General features: G+C 28.9%; 1 protein-coding gene across 2 annotated transcripts in view; it reads right to left on the bottom strand.

Moving 5' to 3' along the window:
* Positions 1–16,741: 16,741 nt before the first annotated feature.
* The window catches only part of LOC145269277 (retinal rod rhodopsin-sensitive cGMP 3',5'-cyclic phosphodiesterase subunit delta-like), a 50,369-nt gene continuing 45,859 nt past the window's right edge, over positions 16,742–21,251 (bottom strand). Inside the window, exons 6-7 of one of the 2 annotated variants that reach the window (XM_080124959.1) lie at positions 20,997–21,051; positions 16,742–20,179 (exon numbers count right to left, since the gene is read on the bottom strand). In XM_080124959.1, coding sequence (XP_079981085.1) covers positions 20,174–20,179; positions 20,997–21,051 — 61 coding nt within the window. In that variant the 3' untranslated portion in view covers positions 16,742–20,173. The remainder of the gene's footprint in view (positions 20,180–20,996; positions 21,052–21,251) is intronic. The other variant, XM_080124958.1, reaches the window with a different exon arrangement.

Genomic DNA, 21,251 nt, shown 5'->3' with positions numbered 1-21,251 from the left:
GAACAAACCTGGGAGTGATAGGTGTTAGTGATCGTTCAAGCAATAAAAAAAAACAAGGATTATTATCAGCGTTATTATTTATTGCTGATGCCTTGATGTGGGGGGGGGGGGCGAAGAAGCATCTCTATATATTTTTTCGGCACTTGTATAATTTAATCAAGACATTAAAAAGTGAAAATATCGAAAAAATGTTATATTGTATGTATCCATCTTGAACTGAAGATCCCTGAGAAAAAAAATTGCATATAATTTGATCGAGTAGTTTTTTTTTGTTTTTTTTTTACAGCGGAAAACACGTTTTTATGACAACACATTGAAGGTAGACGTCTTTGTATTGTTTAAATTTTTGTTTGGATTTTTAGAACACGCCTCAGGGAGATAACTCAATTTAAAGCGCTGACACTCCCTCTCCATCTTTAATACTATCTTTTCTTCCTAAAAATTGATGAAATTAAGTGAATTTTTTTCCGGAGAACTTCATTCCATAACGGATACGTACAATTTAAACTTTTTTTTTCTATATTTTCATTTTTTTAATGTCTTGATTAAACTGTACAAGTACCATTTTTTTTTTTTACCTCTATTCACTCCAAACAGGCACATTACCACTGAAGTAAATTAGGGGCCAGAGTACATTTTCTGAATAATTATGTAGACGGCTCATAGAAATTTCCAGGTAGGAGCGCGTTTAATCCACTTGGAGAAATGTACCCTCAATCTTAGTTAAGACATGCGAGAAGGAAAACTCTGATGTAAAATCTGATGTCTGCACTATGTTGTGGCAGCTATTGAGTACAAGTGCACTTGTTGATCCACACTGAAATAATGTTATTATTTAGAAAGCCATTCTTAACATTGGGAAAATAGAGTGTTTTGTATCTATTCTGTACTTTAATTTAATAAAAACAGATACCATAAAACTTTAATTAAACTTGAAAATACTATTTTAAAAATAGCGCGGATCAATAAGTGCACTAGCACCAGCCATTGCACCGACCGAGATTAGCAGTTGTATCAAAAAGTGTAGTTGGTTCTACACAAAGTCTTCACCACTATAAAATCAGCTGTATGGATTCTCAAACGACCTAGTTGTTGTGGCGGATTTCATACGTCAAAATTGGCAAGAGTATCATCCTAATATATATATATATTATATATATATATATATATGAATAAATAAAAAAAAGGAACAAACCGAGTTACATGTTTATCAACGTTTCGTCTTTATTTCGAAACTTCCTCTGGATGAAATAAAGACGAAACATTGATGAACACATAACTTGGTTTGTTCCTTTTTTTATTTCTCTATTTTGTTGGAATACTATTTCCATTATTCTCATAATCTATAAATATAAAAGCGAAAATGTTTGTGTTTGTGTGCGTTTTTGTGTATGTCCAAGAAAGGCTTCTTTCCGAGAACCAATTGGTCGCCTCACAACTTCTTAAAACTTTTTATATTGCGCCCAAATGATAATATCTGCGAGTTAACAACCGGAGTCGCCTGTCTATTTAATTTGCCCGACTTTGCAAAGATAAATATTCAACAATTTTCGATCGCCGCATGTGCATTAAGCTTTTTCATATAATAATAAGCAAAACGGAGCTTAAGACATCATTCCCAGTGTGATCGCCGGCAACGTCCAAAAGCAATCAGCTTGGATCAATGTGGAGTTTCTCCTTATATCAGACAATTGCTATTCAATTTGGACAATCCCCTTTTTATGGGGAGCTGGTTTCCCCCCACAACATCTTGGGGAAACAAAAAAAAAAAATAAAGCTTTCCTGCAGTAAATAAAAAGTTAACCTCATTAAGTCATTAAAACGGGCACCTGCCAATTCTAAATACTTAAATAAATTCAAATGTGTTTCCGTTAGTATTTCGTGGTGGCCCAGTGGTTAACGTTGCACATTTTTTTTCACACTTTAATTTCCAACTTCGACTCAAGGGTTCGGGTTCGATCCTTCATACTTACCTACCAAAACTTTTTATTTTATTTTACCCCCCCCTCCAACACAAACACCCGGGCAACGCTGGGTATCCCCCACTAGTCTATTATATAAATCTCACCTGTCTATTTAAATGTATATGTCTGTATGCCTCGCAAAAACTTTCCACAGATGTGACGTATTCTGACAAGATTGGTATCATTTTGAAGTCCGATGTCTCTTACAACAAATATCAAAAAATTAATTCTTTCATCCTAAACTGGCCAATTTTGTACAAGGAGGGGTCTAATTTTTGCAAGTCATTGTATTGGTTGGATTGACTTTGCCTGACGTTCCGAACTTCCGGTCGTGTCATGGAGCATTGGTAAAACCTTAGATTTTCTTTCACTTTCTTTTCCGTCTTTGCATCATGGGGTCGAGCTTGCCAACTACCACTTCTTTAAAAATTTTTTAGTGCCTCTCTCCACCCTGGCTGCCTACTGTCGTTTTGATTCCCTTGCCACACTACAACCATTTTTTTAACACCTCGCTCCACATTCACGGATTCAAGCCTGCCTACTACCACTTTTTTTTTGCTCAACACACACCTCCAAACACCGGGCAGCACCAAGCACACAGGCTAGTATATATATATATATATATATATATATATACATACCTCAAATACAATATTCCAACATCTTTTAACATGTGACTTTGAATCACGTTTTTCTAGCCAAATTTATTGTTATTATCCCTAGGTTTGAAAACCTATTTTGTTTATGCTCACCACAATCTTTCCTTGTTATTAGGTTGGTACAAAAATGTCGTTTTTATAATATATATGTATAATGGCAAAAATGGCATTATTTTTGCACCAACCTAATACAGGGTTACCCAAAAAAAACAAAAGCTAAATGGAGGCCATCTAGAACATATGCTGTAGAACAGAGAAAAAAAGGCCTAAAACCCTAGTGTTTTGATGTGATGTTTTGAATATAATACACTAGTTATGACCAAAGTTTTATTTGATTCGGAGAAAACACTAAGAATCAAGGCCTAATTAGAGTTGGGGCCCGTTTTTTTTGGTCACCCTGTATTTCTAAACATTTTCTCTGCACACCCTTTTATAAAATAATAATGTTTGTTATCTAACAGTTTAACTTTAATAATAGTCGATTTAGGAAAATCGACTAACAAGGCAACCAGATGTCACCCTGGCATAAGCTAACATTCCTCTCATTTGTTAGTGGAAGTATTCAATATAGAACGCACTCTGAAAACATGTCTGAATATGCTCAGGCTGCTATCCAGATCACAGAAAGATTTGATTATCTTATTCACCACGTGTCACTGAGGACTTCACCTCTGTAACACTACTTCCTGAACACGTCAGCGTAAATTTCTACTCTTCTTAAATTTCTAGTGGAATTTTCTACTTTATATTTACACTAGCGGGGGTACCCGGCATTGCCCGGGTGTTTGGAGGTGTGTGTGGTGTTAAATAAAAAAGAAACCAGGGTGGGGGTGGGGGTAAAAGTTGGTAGGATTGAACCTGAAGCCCCGAGGCGAAGTTTGAAAATAAAATCGGCCAGCCAGAATGAGTTACTGAAAGATGTTTGAATTTATTTAAGTAAGAACCAAATTGACAGGTGCGTGCATGGAAGTCGTCGAGCGTTATGACGACGACAATGTCAATGACCAGGTTTGTTTGTTATAAGCGAAGTAAAAAAGAAAACAATGTTAAAACTTAAGGGGGCGGGGGTAATCAAAACATTGAAAAAAAAACAAAAAAACGTAAGGCAAACGAATGATGAAAACAGAAAAACGAACACGTGAAAAATGGCTTAAATAAGCCTGTTTCGATATTAAAATTAAAAAAAATATAGTAGGTACCCGGGTGTTTTTGGGTGTGTGGTCGGGGGCGGATAAGCGAAGAAAAACAGAAAAACGATCGTTACGTGAAAAATGGCTTAAATAACACTGGTTCAATATTTAAATTTAAAAAATCGAAAAAAAAAAAAAAAGACATCTCACACCACGATTCGAGCCCACAACATTTAGATAATGAACCAACGCGCTAATCAACTGAGCTAACGTGACATACATGAAATTTATTCATTTTTTTAACTATTTAAAATAAATCAGGTCATGACGTCATCTGACACATGCGTACAACTGGTCGTCGTCACGAGAAGACCGTTTTTGTTCACCTCCCCTGTCGAAAATTGTTGATTTCGGGGTGAAAAAATGAACGTTTTTGGCCAATTTTTCGAGCGAAGGATGGAGCTTCAATATGATACCAAGTTTGTGAATTTTTGTTCTGTCTGTCAAAAGTTTTTAGCGGACACAAACATACACAAATTTTCACTTTTATATATAGATGAAAACTTCTGTTTCTATGCCATTTTGACATTATTATGCAACATGTATAATAAATTAACAAAAAATAAAGACAAAATATTTAAAAAAATGATTTTGTTTTTCTTTTTAATAATAAATGATAATGATTGAATTAGACAAAAAAATACAAAATTAAAAATTCATATTTTGACAACATGGAAAGAATAACAATGAAGCAAAAGAAAATATACGCATTTTTGTGTGGAGGGAGGGATGAGGGTCAGTGGAGGGAGGGATGAGGGTCAGTGGAGGGTGTGGTCTGAGGTGTGAATTTGGATTCAGGGTGGAGTATTTAGTCTCTGCGGATGGCTGAGTGCAAATGTAACTCACTGAAGCGAAAACAGATTACACAAGTAAAAACTAAAGTATATTTACAAGGTTATTAGTATTACATGCGCGCGCACACACATCAGGAGAGTTAAACAACAAATATTTTTGAGTCAAAATTAAAAAAAAAAAAAAAAAAATTATGCTCAACTGTTTTCATTTTACAACTTTCCAAACAAATGATTGTGCATACTTGCTTAAATTCAGTTGTGAGTGTGACTTTGAATCACGTTTTTCTAGGTCTGCTGGAGGTTGAAAGTTAAATCCTCAGCAACACTCAAAATACAATTTCGAATTACTTAGGACTTTCATCCAGGCATGACTGACAGAATGAGAACATGCTACCCATGTGAATAAAATAAACTGTTCTGTTCAAAATTACATGTAGATTCCCTAGTTTGACCAAAAGATTTCCCTCGAGTTTGACAATGTACACACGAAGAAGGTTGGAGGTTACATTGGCCGAACATTGTGAAAATAACACTCAAAATGAGAAAAGGAGTCGGATGAATCCAAATAATATGAATACTCCAGAGAGCTTCCTCATATGCTTGAAAACAAAATTCTGTCACATATCCCAGTCTTTTAAGTGTCAGAAAAAAATACAAATATCAACCAGCCTATCTCTTTGGTGCTGGTTGTCCGCTTGATCTTTCTTCCTGCAAATAGTTTTTATATGCCTTTTTCACATTATAATTATGTTTAAATACATTGTAGTCAAGTTAGCTTAGTAGTTCTTATTAGATTATCATAGTTTAATGATACTGAACTTCGTCAGTACAAAAAAAAAGGTGACCATTTGGGAATACAAGTCGTCATAAGTGGGAGGACGATAGCATCTTCCTACAAAACCAAAACAAAAGAATCTCCTCTGAATGGAACACATGTGACTGAGATAACTGGTGAATTTAATATTCTTTAAAAATTTCATTATTTAAGAAAGTTGGCTCAACTTACCCAAGATGAATGCAGCATTATTCTCTTTGTCTAAATAATGTTGTTGAGGAATTTATTGATATCAATCTTTTTACTGGTAATTGCATTTATCATTGTTCCAAGAAATAATGTAATGTTAAAATAATTTAAAATAAATAATTCAAATGACGTCAAAATGTTCCACCTAAAAAAGACGAACAGGTTAATTGAACAACTTAAACTTAACAAAGGAAATCCCTTTTGTCTACTTAAGATTTTTTGGTGCAAATAACACCCAAATACTTAGGTGACAAGAAGATCAGACATTCTTAATCCTTTCAGCTTTCTACTTTTGAAAAGGAGGTTTACCTTGAAATATAAAAAAATCAAATACCATCCCATCTTTGATTTGATCCAATGTGGTGGTAAATATTTAATCAATAATTATGGAATAATGTTGTTTTATTTCTCTTTGCCTTGTATGACTTTCTATTAAGCAGCATCTTTGTTGCTGCTTTCAAATAGCAAACGTCTTACACACTACACACAATGCTTCAAACACCTTTTCAGTATTTGCACATTTTCCTCTAAGTTTGATATTGCTTTGAAAAGTTGTCAAGTGAAAATAGCTATTCAGGAATCAATAAAAAAAAAAAAAAAAAGGTTTTAATTAAAAATATTTGTGGTAAAATATAAATATATTGTTTAATTCTTATAAAGGCAATTTAAAAATTTTGTAGTGCTAAAAAACAAAAACAAAAATTCTTAAGATATTTACAAAAGTTGTAAACAATTTGTTTCAATTTTTGTATTTTGTTTGTTTTAGCTCCATTTATTTTTTTCTCTTTGGTTCCAAAAAATTTTTGGGGTTACCCGACAAAAGGAGGGTGGACCTGTAAATTCACCCTTGTCCGTTCCTCTGTCAACACTTTTCTCACTAACTATGCCTTGGAATTTTTGCACAAACATTAAATATGATACAAGTAAAAAAGTAACAGAACGGATTTTCCAGGGAAAACTCCAGTTGCCCCCTAGGGGTGCCTTTCAGGTTAAAATGGCTAAAATTGATACTTTGTGCCTATCAAAAAAAAAAAAAAAAAAAAAAAAATTGATGCCTTGGTTTTTTAAAAACTTTCTGAAAAGTTGAAACTAACTGATTTCTATATAATTTTGTTTGTCTATACTTCGTGACAACTATTGGGTGTGCCCAAAGGGTCTTTTTTAGGGCTAATAAAACACTCCATTTTTGGGACTATTTTAACCATATTTGTCCAAAATTTTTTGTGCACGTCTATTTAGCAGTTTTGCATGATGCTGAACTCAAATTTTAATATGTTACGGCCTTGGGGACTTTTGGAGCTAAATGGGGGGTGGGGGTGGGGGCAAATGATGGACTTAGTCATTTCTGTTTTTGCATGGTGCAGAACTCAAATTTACATATGTTAAGGCCTAAAACTGCACCGTTTGTTCATTTTTACAAGGATTTGACATCCCCTGGGACTTTTGAGGCTAAATGGGGGGGAGGGGCAATGCTGAACTTATTTACTTTTTTATGCCTCATTCACTGTGCACGGGGGACCATGCATGCTTCACTTGTTAATTTTTATTACTCAGACCGTTCTCATCTTGGCACTCATTCTTGATTTCGTTGGATGTAACCTTTGACCTTCTGATACATTTTATCAAAATTTAAGAAGTTTTTATTCAAGGGCACTTGGCACAACGGATAAAAGTGTTACATAATGCTAATTAGTTTTAAGTGACAGTCTTTAGTTCAATCCTTAGTACGGGTGTACAATTACAAATTATTTAATGCTTCCATCTGATCATGACTGATGGAATGAAGACAAGATACTCGTGTAGAATTAAATAAAGGATTTTGTTTGAGAATCCGTACAGATTTTGAATTTGACATGCACAACAAAGGTCAAAAATCACATCAACCAAAACATTGTAAAAATAACAGCCAAGTTGAGAATATCAGTCAAAATAAAAATTATAAATTCTTATCTGAAAAATTTTTGATTAAAAAAGTTTAAATTAATATTTATTTAAAAGTTGGCCAAGTGTGAACAAAATTGTGAAAAGGTTGTACATAAATCAGGTCATGCTTATAAAACGAGTCTTTGCATATTTCAACAGGCGTTTATGTGAAATGCAAATTGCTCTTTCGACAAATTTTATGTTAGCAAATAAAATTGTTCTCATTTTAAAGATATTTAACATTTTGGAGAAAAAAAAAATGCTTTCAAAATCTCCAAATTTTTTATTAATGTATATGAAGGACTTTTTTTGTTAATGAATGAACCTTTAATCTGTAGTAATGAATGAAACTATGTATATCTAAAATTTTTTGTAAATGAATGAACCTTTAATCTGTAGTAATGAATGGAACTATGTATATCTAAAATTTTTTTGTTAATGAATGGAACTATGTATATCTAAAACTTTTTGTTGTCCCTATAAAAAAATCCCTCAATACAGCTCCAGTTAAGTCAGGGCAAACTGGTCAGCTGCTCCTTTTTTTTTTTTTTTTTTTTTAATTGAACTACCTTTTACTTTTAACTATGAATATTAAAAAAACAAACAAACAGTTTTCCATTCATAATTGGGATATATAATATATATATATTAGTGATGGGACGATTCTAATATTTTTTCTGATTCCATACTAAATTCCCGATTCCAATACAATTACCGATTCTGATTCTGTACAAATCTTTAAATATTTAACTATAGATTTGTTATTTGCCCCCAGTTTTTGTAAAACATGTGTCAAATGTGCAGATATTTTCTTAAACGTAAAAATACATTTATGGAGGGATGTTCTCTTGAGTTTAGTTTTACTGGTTGTTTAAAATCAATAAAATTTTTTACTGTTTTATTATTACCAGCAATGGAAGGCTTTGCTTGAAACAAAATCAAGTAAAAAAGACAAAAGAATCGTTTTGGCATTGGACAATAGGCACAATTGTTTTTTCGATTCTGATACCCTCAAATGTTCTGATTTTTCCGATTCCCGATTCCAATTAATCGTCCCAACACTACTATATATTCCAAGTTGACATCCAAAAGTAAAAACCATTGAATTTCAACAGCATTGTTAATAGTGCACAATAAAAAGAGCAGGTTATTATTTTATTTAATTTGGGTACACAAAATTACCATAAGTCACTACAATAAATTTACTGTTTCAGTCTTAAAAGACATCGTCAAGTGACAAGAGACCTGTTCTTATTCGAGGTTAGTCATTTAAATGTTGTAACTACTTGTGGCAATTTTGTGTATCTTAATTGAATAAAAGAAATCATATATATATATATATATATATTATATAATATATATACACACACAAATAAATTTGTCTTATTGTAGAGTAGAGTATGATTTCCATGCAAATTTTGATGTCTAACGTTTTTTTTTTTTTTTTTTTGCAATAAAAAAAATAAAAAAGGACTAAATGTAATAATAAAACTGTTTTTCAATCTGATATGCTTATGTTTGGAATGTATTTTTAAGGTTGATCATCTAGAAAAAAATAAATGAGAATGAGGATAAATGCAGCAAAAAAAAAAAAAAAAATCGTTTAATGAAGAAATAGAAATGCATTGAAAAAGATTTTATGATAAATATATTTCAAAATATAAATTAAAAATATTGCAAAAATTAAATATATTTAAAAATATAAATTAAAAATATTGCAAAAATTAAATATATTTCAAAATATAAATTAAAAATATTGCAAAAATTAAATATATTTAAAAATATAAATTAAAAATATTGCAAAAATTAAATATATTTAAAAATATAAATTAAAAATATTGCAAAAATTAAATATATTTAAAAATATAAATTAAAAATATTGCAAAAATTAAATATATTTAAAAATATAAATTAAAAATATTGCAAAAATTAAATATATTTAAAAATATAAATTAAAAATATTGCAAAAATTAAATATATTTAAAAATATAAATTAAAAATATTGCAAAAATTAAATATATTTAAAAATATAAATTAAAAATATTGCAAAAATTAAATATATTTAAAAATATAAATTAAAAATATTGCAAAAATTAAATATATTTAAAAATATAAATTAAAAATATTGCAAAAATTAAATATATTTAAAAATATAAATTAAAAATATTGCAAAAATTAAATATATTTAAAAATATAAATTAAAAATATTGCAAAAATTAAATATATTTAAAAATATAAATTAAAAATATTGCAAAAATTAAATATATTTCAAAATATAAATTAAAAATATTGCAAAAATTAAATATATTTAAAAATATAAATTAAAAATATTGCAAAAATTAAATATATTTAAAAATATAAATTAAAAATATTGCAAAAATTAAATATATTTAAAAATATAAATTAAAAATATTGCAAAAATTAAATATATTTAAAAATATAAATTAAAAATATTGCAAAAATTAAATATATTTAAAAATATAAATTAAAAATATTGCAAAAATTAAATATATTTAAAAATATAAATTAAAAATATTGCAAAAATTAAATATATTTAAAAATATAAATTAAAAATATTGCAAAAATTAAATATATTTAAAAATATAAATTAAAAATATTGCAAAAATTAAATATATTTAAAAATATAAATTAAAAATATTGCAAAAATTAAATATATTTAAAAATATAAATTAAAAATATTGCAAAAATTAAATATATTTAAAAATATAAATTAAAAATATTGCAAAAATTAAATATATTTAAAAATATAAATTAAAAATATTGCAAAAATTAAATATATTTAAAAATATAAATTAAAAATATTGCAAAAATTAAATATATTTAAAAATATAAATTAAAAATATTGCAAAAATTAAATATATTTAAAAATATAAATTAAAAATATTGCAAAAATTAAATATATTTAAAAATATAAATTAAAAATATTGCAAAAATTAAATATATTTAAAAATATAAATTAAAAATATTGCAAAAATTAAATATATTTAAAAATATAAATTAAAAATATTGCAAAAATTAAATATATTTAAAAATATAAATTAAAAATATTGCAAAAATTAAATATATTTAAAAATATAAATTAAAAATATTGCAAAAATTAAATATATTTAAAAATATAAATTAAAAATATTGCAAAAATTAAATATATTTAAAAATATAAATTAAAAATATTGCAAAAATTAAATATATTTAAAAATATAAATTAAAAATATTGCAAAAATTAAATATATTTAAAAATATAAATTAAAAATATTGCAAAAATTAAATATATTGCAAATTAGAGAAATAGAACAGTTTGTCCACAGTCGATACCAGATGCTACACATTCACGAAAGCAACAATTTGCACTTCATTGCACTACTACGGTTTCAAGCTGTTTTTTTTCCTGCCATTGTTAAAAACAACTAACCAAGTTCACAAATCATTATGACAACAAAGTTTGTCTTCAAACAAAATAATCAACCGTTTCACAATTTGCATTAAAATTAATTGCACTAATATTCTTATAATCTTACTTTTACAATGTTTCTGTCGAAATAACCTTCTTTTCAAGGTCGGGAATCTTTGCATCCTACTTGGGGATTTATGCAGTATTTTGCACTGAACGTTTTTTATGAACTACAGTAGATTGTTCTTGTTCTGTGAGCCATCACTGAGTAGAAGGATGATTGTTAATGTGTTAATGTTAACTATTTTACCAGTAATATGTACAGTTTTTATATGAATGCAGAAATATTCCTCAGATATCACTTTTTAGTAAATGTTATTAAATTTTCAGAAATTAAGTTCTTTCCTTTAAGCATTTTTTTTAATCTTTTACATGTGACCGTCTTTAATGTCTGATAACTGATGATGCTATCACTCAACTTATGTGCGTAATGAAACACATGTAAGACACTTATAGAAAAAAGAATACATAGACATTCACTTACATTTACTAAAAAAATTACTAATAAAAAAAATCATGAGTGTAGATTAATTTTTGTTTTTTTTTGATTATTGGAATGAAACTCAGATATAGTCTTGGAAGTTTCTGTCTTTGTTGGAAAATTATTTTATCATTAAATCAATTTCCTGCATAGCTGCATAGTTTTTTTTTACTTAAATGAATAAACAATAGTGCCAAAGTTCTTAAAGGAATCATCAGTTGTTTACCATGAAACACTGTTTTGGGGATTTAAAAACAAAACCGTATGTTAACTCATGGCTCCCCAGCAGTGTTGATCAAACACCACTTCCCTTAATATATATATATATATATATATATATATACATACAGAATTTTGAACTAAACTTTTTAACTTAGAATGGTAGATTGTTCTTGTTCCATTAACCATTGGGTAAAAGTGTTACTTATATCGTTCTTTATTATCGCCTTTAGTAAGGATGGAACCTTCAACCTTCAGAAGACTGTCACTTAGAACTGATTACTAATAACTGCTTTCAATGATCAAGTTCCATCAGCTATGATTGCAAAGAAATGTTGTAATATGAAGCAATTAACACTTTTACCTGACTGAGAAAATGAGAAAAATCTACCCTCGTGGATTAAACAAAAGGTTCAGCTTGAAATTCTGTATGGATTCTCGAGTTTGACAAAAACTCTCCAGTTTGAAAAAATGAACGTAACAAAGGTAGGAGGTTACAGTCAATTGAAACACGAAACTAACGACCAAGATGAGAATAATAGTCCAAATTATTTGAATTCTCATTCCAAAAACTCCAAAACATTTCAGGAAAAAAAAAAAAAAAAAAAATATTATATTCGTTAGCAAAATTGAAAAAAATGGTAAATAAAAAATAACTCTATTCATTAGAGTTTGAAATTGAAATAGCTGACCATCGAAATTCTTTCCTTTAGGAAGATGACTAAGAATCAGCAAAAGTAACGCCTTTTAAAGGTGGTGGAGAGAAAAGGCAACACGTGATCACCCCTTAAGGGGCAGACACAAAAAGCGTTTTCAAGCAGTCAGATGGTTTAAATTGGTTTTATAATCAGGAGGAGTTCCAGAGATTTCGTGGGTTAGGCCAAAATGGTGGGAGTTTTTTTAAACTAGCTCAGAGAAATGGATTTTGTGAGTATGGCTTTTTTTTTTTTTTTTAAATTGAAAACTTTCAATTTGACATTAAAGAAAATTTTGTAGATTGCAAATATTAAAATTAGTGAAACGTGCCAAGAAAAAGCCAAATAGTAAATTGAGATGAAGCGTGCTTACACACAAGATAAAAATGTTGAATCATTCACTGAGCTCTGGTTAGATTTTTTAAATGGAGGAAAAATTAAGTTTGCAAAGCCAATTCAATTTTTGGTTTTTGTTTAGAACTAGCAAACCGCCTGACATTACCCGGTCATAAAATACACTTAAATATGATATTTTGATTAATGCAGGTTTCGTATTTATTATCATATTATATTGGACTCAATATATAGTAACGATTTAAAAAGTTAAAAAAAAAATTAAAAAAATGACTTTGGTGCCATTACCGAGAATCGAAACCAAAACGTTTACCTTACTATTTACTTTTTCCCCTGCTGTTAATGCTTGAGCTATGAAGACATATTTGCTGCAAGGCTAAAAATTAAAACATGAACTAATTGCTATTACGTTATGCATGCATATTCATAATGCCTTCGTTCGATCTTCACTTGGAAAATTCCAGTTTTTTGATTTTCACTTTTGTACTGATTTCCCCCAGCTAAAACCCAAATATAAAGTTTTGCATGCGTTCAAATACCTTATATATGAAGTTTCATGTCTAGACAAAAAACGGTAGGAGTTTGTTAGACAAAATTTTTAAACAATATATATATATGCATACATAAATATATATATATATAGAAAGAGTTTTGTGTTTACTATAACCTTTTTACGCAAATATAAATCATGTAGAATATCTACATGAATATAATTACACGTAATAGTTAACTAAAGATGATCATCCCATAAGAAAACTGAAAAACTACTAGGGAATTAATTAAAATGAATGTTTAAAAGAATATGCAAATTAGCTACATCTTTTGATAGTGAATGCCATTCCATAACCCATGTATAACAAAGTTGAATTTTCTTTTTAAATAAATAGAAAAAAAGTTTTTAATGAGTATCAATACAAAAAAAAAAAAAAAAAGAAATTACAGGAGTATAGATTCAACCTAATTAAAAAAAAAAAAAAAAAACTACGGAAAAATATTTATGATGTATGTACCTGTTAGGGAATGGAAATGTCATATTCCAAAAATCATATAAATTGATCCAGTAGTTTTATTTTTATAAAAAATATTTTTAAATGATTCAAGGCAATTAATATAAAACTAGTAGCATTACAAGGCCGATTTCGCAAGTTCGAATTATTGTGGACTTATCTGCCCATGTCTTTATTATTCCAAGGTGGTGATATTGGACAATCCCTTTTTGCTTACTCATAAATTTGATCTTAGTTAAAAATAAAACTACTTGATCAATGTATGTGATTTTTGGAACATGACATCTTCGTACTGTGATGGATACATACACCACAAAAAGATTTGCCTATATATATTTTTTTTTTTAATTAGGTTGATTTCTAAATGAGAATTATATTTTTAAAATGAAAAAGATAAAATCCAAAATTAGTCTCTTTTTGTTCGCTAACTCTCTACAGTTATGAATTTAATAATATTACTCCTTGTGGTGATATTCCCTTTTGTTTATAATGGACAATTCCGATTTTTATATCATTTCCTTTCTTTATTACTTTTGGCCATTATTAAGCAGAGAGAGAATGATGGAAGTGAGAGGGATAGATACAGCATAAAATAAAAAGAATGTGTCACTGAACATACAATGAGAGAGGGTGAGAGTAATAGACTGAAATTGGTGATTTGCTAAATAAATTGCAAATTAGTTTTAATTAGAAAAGCCCTTGTCTTATCGAAGAACCTACTGTTGATTTTATACACCGGACTTTTCTGCTTGTGTAGTGAGAAAACTCTTCAAATGCACTTCTGACGTTAGACTGTATAAGGGTGTTCACTTTAGTCAAAATCTGACTGTTCCTTCTTTATTCAGATTTTTTTTATCATTGATTTTTGGTACTTATTGGAGGCATTCTGATACCAAAACCTACCTAAAAACAATCCCAGACACAAAGTACATTTGTGAGAAAAAAAAAAAAAAAAATGGCCCAGCAATTTCAGAATCCATAGAAAACACACAAAGTGCCTTTTATATATAAGTAGAGATAAAGTATTAAAGTTCTGAATTTTTTAGATGAGGGCTGATTGTTTAGATTACTTGTATTGATCGGACTATTGTTCTCATCTTGAGTGTTTTTTGTGCAAAGTTTCGGTCAGATTGTCCTTCGACCTTCAACAGGCATGTCGGTTGTTGTTTCTCCTTTCTTTTCCAAACAACAACCGACATGTCTGATGAAGGTTGAAGGAAAATCCAACCAAAATATCGCACTAATAACACTCAAGATAAGAACAATAGTCAAATCAATACAATATAAAGATAAGGTACTTATACAGAATAAGAATTGTGCTATTATCAGGACAGCTAACATAAAATACCAAACAAAAGTTTAATTTTTTTTTTTGCACAAACGCTGACCAATTTTTTTTAAATAAACAAAAATATTTTTGTTATTACAAAAACAATTCAATGAAAAATTAATTGAAAAATGAAAAAAATAATTCTTTTTGTTATTCTGATGAAAATGCAATAATTAATCGATTATTTTTTATGAAACACTGACAATTTATATCCAAATCAACAAAAATAAAACATTAACTATTTTTATTTTGATAAAAAAACTGATAGAAAATTCTAATTGATTTTTTTTGCTGAAATCATTTGTTAATTAAATTTTTTAATAAATAATTAATGAAGGAAAACAAATGTTTTCTTAATGATATTTTTATGTTTTTTTTTTTTCTTTTTTGTTTGGCTACCACAATTTCATTGACTTGGTGTTTCAGTACTTTCCAGCAGTTTGCGTAAACTACCCAGAAAATTCTGATGATAGCACTATCCTTATTCTACACTAGCAAAGGGTGCCCGACCTTGCCCGGTCATAAAATATTCTTAAATATATTTTATGAAGATTTCGTATCTATTATTACAGAGCCAATTCTCTATTGAATATCATAAAAATGACTTTAGTGCTATCAACTAGAATTGAAACAAAAACATTTAGCGCCCCAGCCGAGTTCCCTACCACTTGAGTTATTGACAGATAGACAAGATTTAAAATTAAACCACAAGTAAAAGAAGAATGTTGCCAAGTTGAAATGAACAGTTCATCGGTTAAATATTTTCAAATGCACATACATCTGTTTTATTTCTAGAGATAAGTACACTAAATAAAGAATAATACTACTACTAATTATGTTAATATAGAAGTAAACATATTATTTCTAAGCATGCAAGAAGAATGGAAACAAAAAATAGCAAACAGCAAAATAGAAGAGTCAAAGTGTCGCTTATGCATGTTTAGAAAGTGCTTCTTCCATTGTTTGATAAAAACAATGATCATTGGAAAAAATGTTTTGCCTCTTGCCAAGAATTACTCTTATAATAAAAACCAAAAAGAAAGAAAGAATAATTTCTATGATATCACAAAAATATTGATATTCCAAAAATCACGTAAATTGATCAAATACTTTTATTTTTATAAGAAACATTTTTAAGAAATTAATGGGAATTTGTAGGCATTGCAACATAAATTTTGCAAGTTTTGAATCATTGTTGACTTATCTTCCTTGTTTTTTTTTGAGATTATTTTCAAAATGGTAGGCAAGACATACACCCCTCCAATATTCAAAAGAATTTTTTTCATAAAAGTAAAACCTAATTACTCGTTTTACATGGTTTTTGGAATATGATATTTTCGTTTTGTTACAGGTTTTTCTTGAATTTTTAATATAGCAGGAATTCTGGACAAGAAGCAATGTTTTAAATAAAAAAATGGATTATTTTTTTTATTTTCAAGAACTGAATACTTGTCAATTGTTAATGGTAATAGTTACAAAATGGAATGAGTTAATTGAGCGTTAAAAGTGTTATATAGATGAGAAATTACCTGTTATCTGTCTGTCGAATTGGAAGTAAACAGAAGATGAGATGCGAAACTAATGTTGTATATGGAAGGGTACAGATCCTGGTAATTAACAAAACAAAGTTAATAAGATTGAAAATAATATTTATTTAAGGAAAATGTTGGAATCGAACTCAGTAATGAAAAGTTTAAAAGAATACATATTGCAATTTAGATGCAATCATAGGAATGTGGAACATTGTCGATTGTGCTAGAGTAACAATACAACTAGAGGTCAGAGTTAGGACAATGAAAATTAAATTTAAGAATTTTCTTTGTGTTGCCAAAAAACGTGTTGGAGACATGTAATATGTAAAACTCATGTGAAAAAACATTCACATGTCTGAGCACGTTCTGACGTCACAAAGAAAGATAAATTCAACATATTCAGTTAAGAGGGTTCGAAATCAGTCAAAGTTGAAAGACACAGCTGGGAGTCACAGCTAAGAGACAGACTCAGGAGAGTTGAGTTAGCTAATCCCTTTTGGAAGCAAGACAGAAAAGGAGACAAAAAAAATGTAATTTTGCAAGGCAATCAAATCCCTGATCATCTCATTCAGCTGGAATGAATAAAGATCATGTTATTTGTGAATTTTTTGTCTTCGTTTGTTATCCACTGAAAGGTAATGTGATTTTGTCTATCGTCTTTGTAAATGATTTTTGTATGAAACACTCTCTAAAAGTGTAACTGTCTGTCCCCATCATCAATAATGTATCTCTTCTCTGTGTTAAAAATAACAGTCCACTCTCACATCTATATCCCTTCTACTACAAATAAAAAACTGAAGTAATTGTCCTCTTCCTCGTCATATATGCCGTTATATGTCTCCGAAATGTAAACCCACTATTCAACAAAAGGAACATTTTGTAATCTTAAATAATGTAGAATTTTAGACAATTTTTTTACCCACAATTTTTTAGAGAAGGGCCTCAAATTTCATATAGTTTTAGAGTCTCATTTTGCACACATGATGTTAGTCAGACAGAATCTGTAAAACTCGCAAAAGCTAGAAAAATTATATAACATCAGAGGTAAAAAAAGAAGATAGCTTGTTAACGTTCAAAGCCATAATGATGAGGATAATGACGACTTTCCTTGGCTTTATTTTTTCTTATAATTATTTGGAATGTATAGGACACTTAACTGACCACCTTAATTGTTTTATTACTAAAGTAAGAAATAAATTTTCAAGTACACAATAAAATAAGTTGTTCAATTTTTGGTAGAGTTTCCATTTTTCTCTTTCTGATTCACCTGATCCAAAAATTGAACAATTAAAAAAAAAAAAAATTTCTTTTAATAATCTGAAAATATGGTTTTTTACCACGTGGTGTTACTATTTCTTGAGGATTTCTTCACCCTCTATTTTTTTCGAATTATCATTATTGATGAGAGTTAACCAACATTTACTTATGGTTTTTTCCACATATACTTTAACAAAGTAAAATACATGCTAAAATATACACCTTTGTTCTGGGATTGCGTTATATTTTAAAACAAAAATTTTGTTTTAAAAATTATTTTAATTAGGTATAATTTATTATTCATTGAACAACTCAGCTATCGATGTATTTTTTCAGCCCCTAGTCACTAAGTTGATTCAATGATCAAAATTTTTAATGTCACTGAACATTTACAAAAAAAAAAGTGACCATCTTTTTGTCAGTGTCGTCATCTAATTTAAGTACATAACTCTGCACACGCTGCAAACATGCATGTAAAGTAGAAGAACCGAGACGTTTTTAACATAATAATAATACTTTCATATAAGACTAATAAATAATAAAATAATACTTTCATATAAGACTAATAAATAATAATCTAATATATAAAAGGTTTTATGTCTTTCTGTCTGCCTCCATATTTTCAAACTATGTCCTCAGAAACTAAAAGGGGCCTCAAATGATTGGATTTTTTATGGATTGTTCTTTTATGGGTCTTTAGCCGGTTAAAATGATTTTTAAGGGGTCAAAATTGAAAAATAAATCGTCATACATTTTGTCCACTCAGTTTATTTTTATTTAATTCATATGCATGTCACATTGGTAAAGTCATCAGCTTCGAATGCTACAGTTTTGCTCTAGGTTTTGATTCTAACTGATGGTAGTCAAATACTTTTTTTTTTTACTTTTGAAATCACGACTTTATAATAATATATACAAAATCTGGGCAAATTAAAATATCATATTTTAATATCGTATTTTACACCTGGACAAAGCCCCCCCCCCATACTTTCATATAAGACTAATAAATCATAATACTTTCATATAAGAATAAGAAATAATAACATTCATATAAGACTTAATAAATGATAATATTTTCATATAAGACTAATAAATAATAATGCTTTCATATAAGACTAATAAATAATGATTTCATATAAGACTAATAAATAATACTTTCATATAAGACTAATAAATAATAATATTTTCATATAAGACTAATAAATAATAATATTTTCATATAAGACTAATAAATAATAATGCTTTCATATAAGACTAATAAATAATGATTTATTATAAGACTAATAAATAATATTTTCATATAAGACTAATAAATAATAATATTTTCATATAAGACTAATAAATAATAATGCTTTCATATAAGACTAATAAATAATAATGCTTTCATATAAGACTAATAAATAATGATGCTTTCATATAAGACTAATAAATAATGATGCTTTCATATAAGACTAATAAATAATAATGCTTTCATATAAGAATAAAAAATAATAATACTTTCATAAAGAATAATAAAGTAAAAACATACTACCACACAATTACTTTCTTGTATGACATCGCCAAATCGAAACATCACCAAATACCATACTCATTTCATTCATCATTTTCAATCATCTCATATTCTTTATCATTCAACTAATAATCCATCTATTCCATTTATCCTTATCCTTACTTAGCTTTTGGCCTTAATACATAAGTAAAAAAAAAAAATTTTTAGTTATGCAAGAAAAATACCTAAAAAGATGCAATTCATAAATTTTTAAATATAATCTAAGTGCAACAAATAGTGACAGTGGTTGTGACCCAACGGGTCACAGGTTTGTCTAGTCTCCAAATTTATCAAAGTCTCAGATTATTACAAAAGTTTAATACTCAAAATTTTGAGAAAACATCTTTTTGCTCAACACAGGTTGGAAAAAAAGTTGAAGGATTATTTTAGGTTCAACGTTGCTAAAAATTGAACAGTTAATTTAAAAAAACAAAATTTCTTTTAATAATCTGAAAATGTGGTTTTTTTAAATGATGGTATGCCAAAGAATGAAAAAGAAAAAAAAATGGTAATAAAAAAGGTGGTGTGGGTAATGTTGTACACGTCTGCCATTTTTCTTTTCTTCTTTTATGGGCATTATTCCTTCTGTCCTTCAATGCTGGTTATGAAAGCAAATCAGCAGGTGGCATTGTCATAGCAGGTGCAACAGTTCAAACATAAAATATGCGCACTTTAGATGTACTGACTAATAATCCACCATCAAAGAAACAGGTTTCTATGACAACGTTACCACTGAAAGCAAAAAAGAGAAAACAATTTATTTATGTACAAGAAAGTAAAAAAAAAAAAAGACATTTTATTTAAAACAAAAAGAAACATTGAATTTATTAAGTATGGAAAAAATAGTTCCAAATGTGAAATTAAAACTCATTCATATATATATAAACTAGCACGGAGTACCCAGCGTTGCCCAGGTGGAGGATATTGGCACGAGGACGAAACAATGTTAAGAATGGCTTTCATATGGTTAAAAAAAAAAAAAAAAAAGATAGAGAGAGGTGGGTAATTAGTTTTTCATGCCAAAGAGGATAGCGAATTCAATGAGTTGGTAATTAACTTAAGAATTATAGGAGTCGCCACGCATGTGCAGAAATGAACGTTGCTTTTAAATCTGGCTGGGAGCTAGGTAAGCTTCCTGCTTTCTGTCATTTGCATTCAAATACTTTTGCTTTATTATACTAAAAAGATAAACACTCGAGACGAGACAGCACAGTGGGAATTTTTGTTTAACTCGATCAAAAAAGAAAAAAAAAAAAAAAAAAAAAAGGAAAGAACAGTTATGATACTATAAAGTGGCCCTTGGGGTGGATTTGAGTCACTAAGTGCTGAGAGGGGGTGAGGAATAGACAAAGGAAGAGGAAATAGCTTAGAATAAACAAAGAAATCGGAAATATCCTACAATCAACCATAACAATAGAAACCTACTGATAAAACAGGGAAGGGCAGCTTCCGGTAGCCAGGGTGGGGTGGGCGACCTGATAGACCAAGACAGAGGAGACAGGAAGTTGGGATCTAGATGCGCTAGAGGGCGGATGGAAGTTGGACATACCTTTGACGGCGGATGGGAGTTGATAACGACTACAGTTGAACAGTTATAGAGTTGACTGTGAAATAGAGTTGTGGACAATTTTAGAGTTGACTGTGAAACAGAGATAGACGAATGTAACATCAATAGAATGGAGAGAAGACACACACACACTCACAAGTCCAACAGTCAATTTATATGTGAACGTTGGCGTTTGTGGTTTTCCTTTCTTTGTTCATATTTGTACTTTTGTTAAACCACGCGTGTGTCCCTACTGAC

The sequence above is a fragment of the Euprymna scolopes genome, chromosome 45 (assembly GCF_053919585.1).
Source record: "Euprymna scolopes isolate OS-2025 chromosome 45, ASM5391958v1, whole genome shotgun sequence".
In the NCBI taxonomy this organism is placed as follows: domain Eukaryota; kingdom Metazoa; phylum Mollusca; class Cephalopoda; order Sepiida; family Sepiolidae; genus Euprymna; species Euprymna scolopes.
Note: the sequence above shows the minus strand (reverse complement) of the source record. Positions and strands in the feature narration are given on the sequence as shown.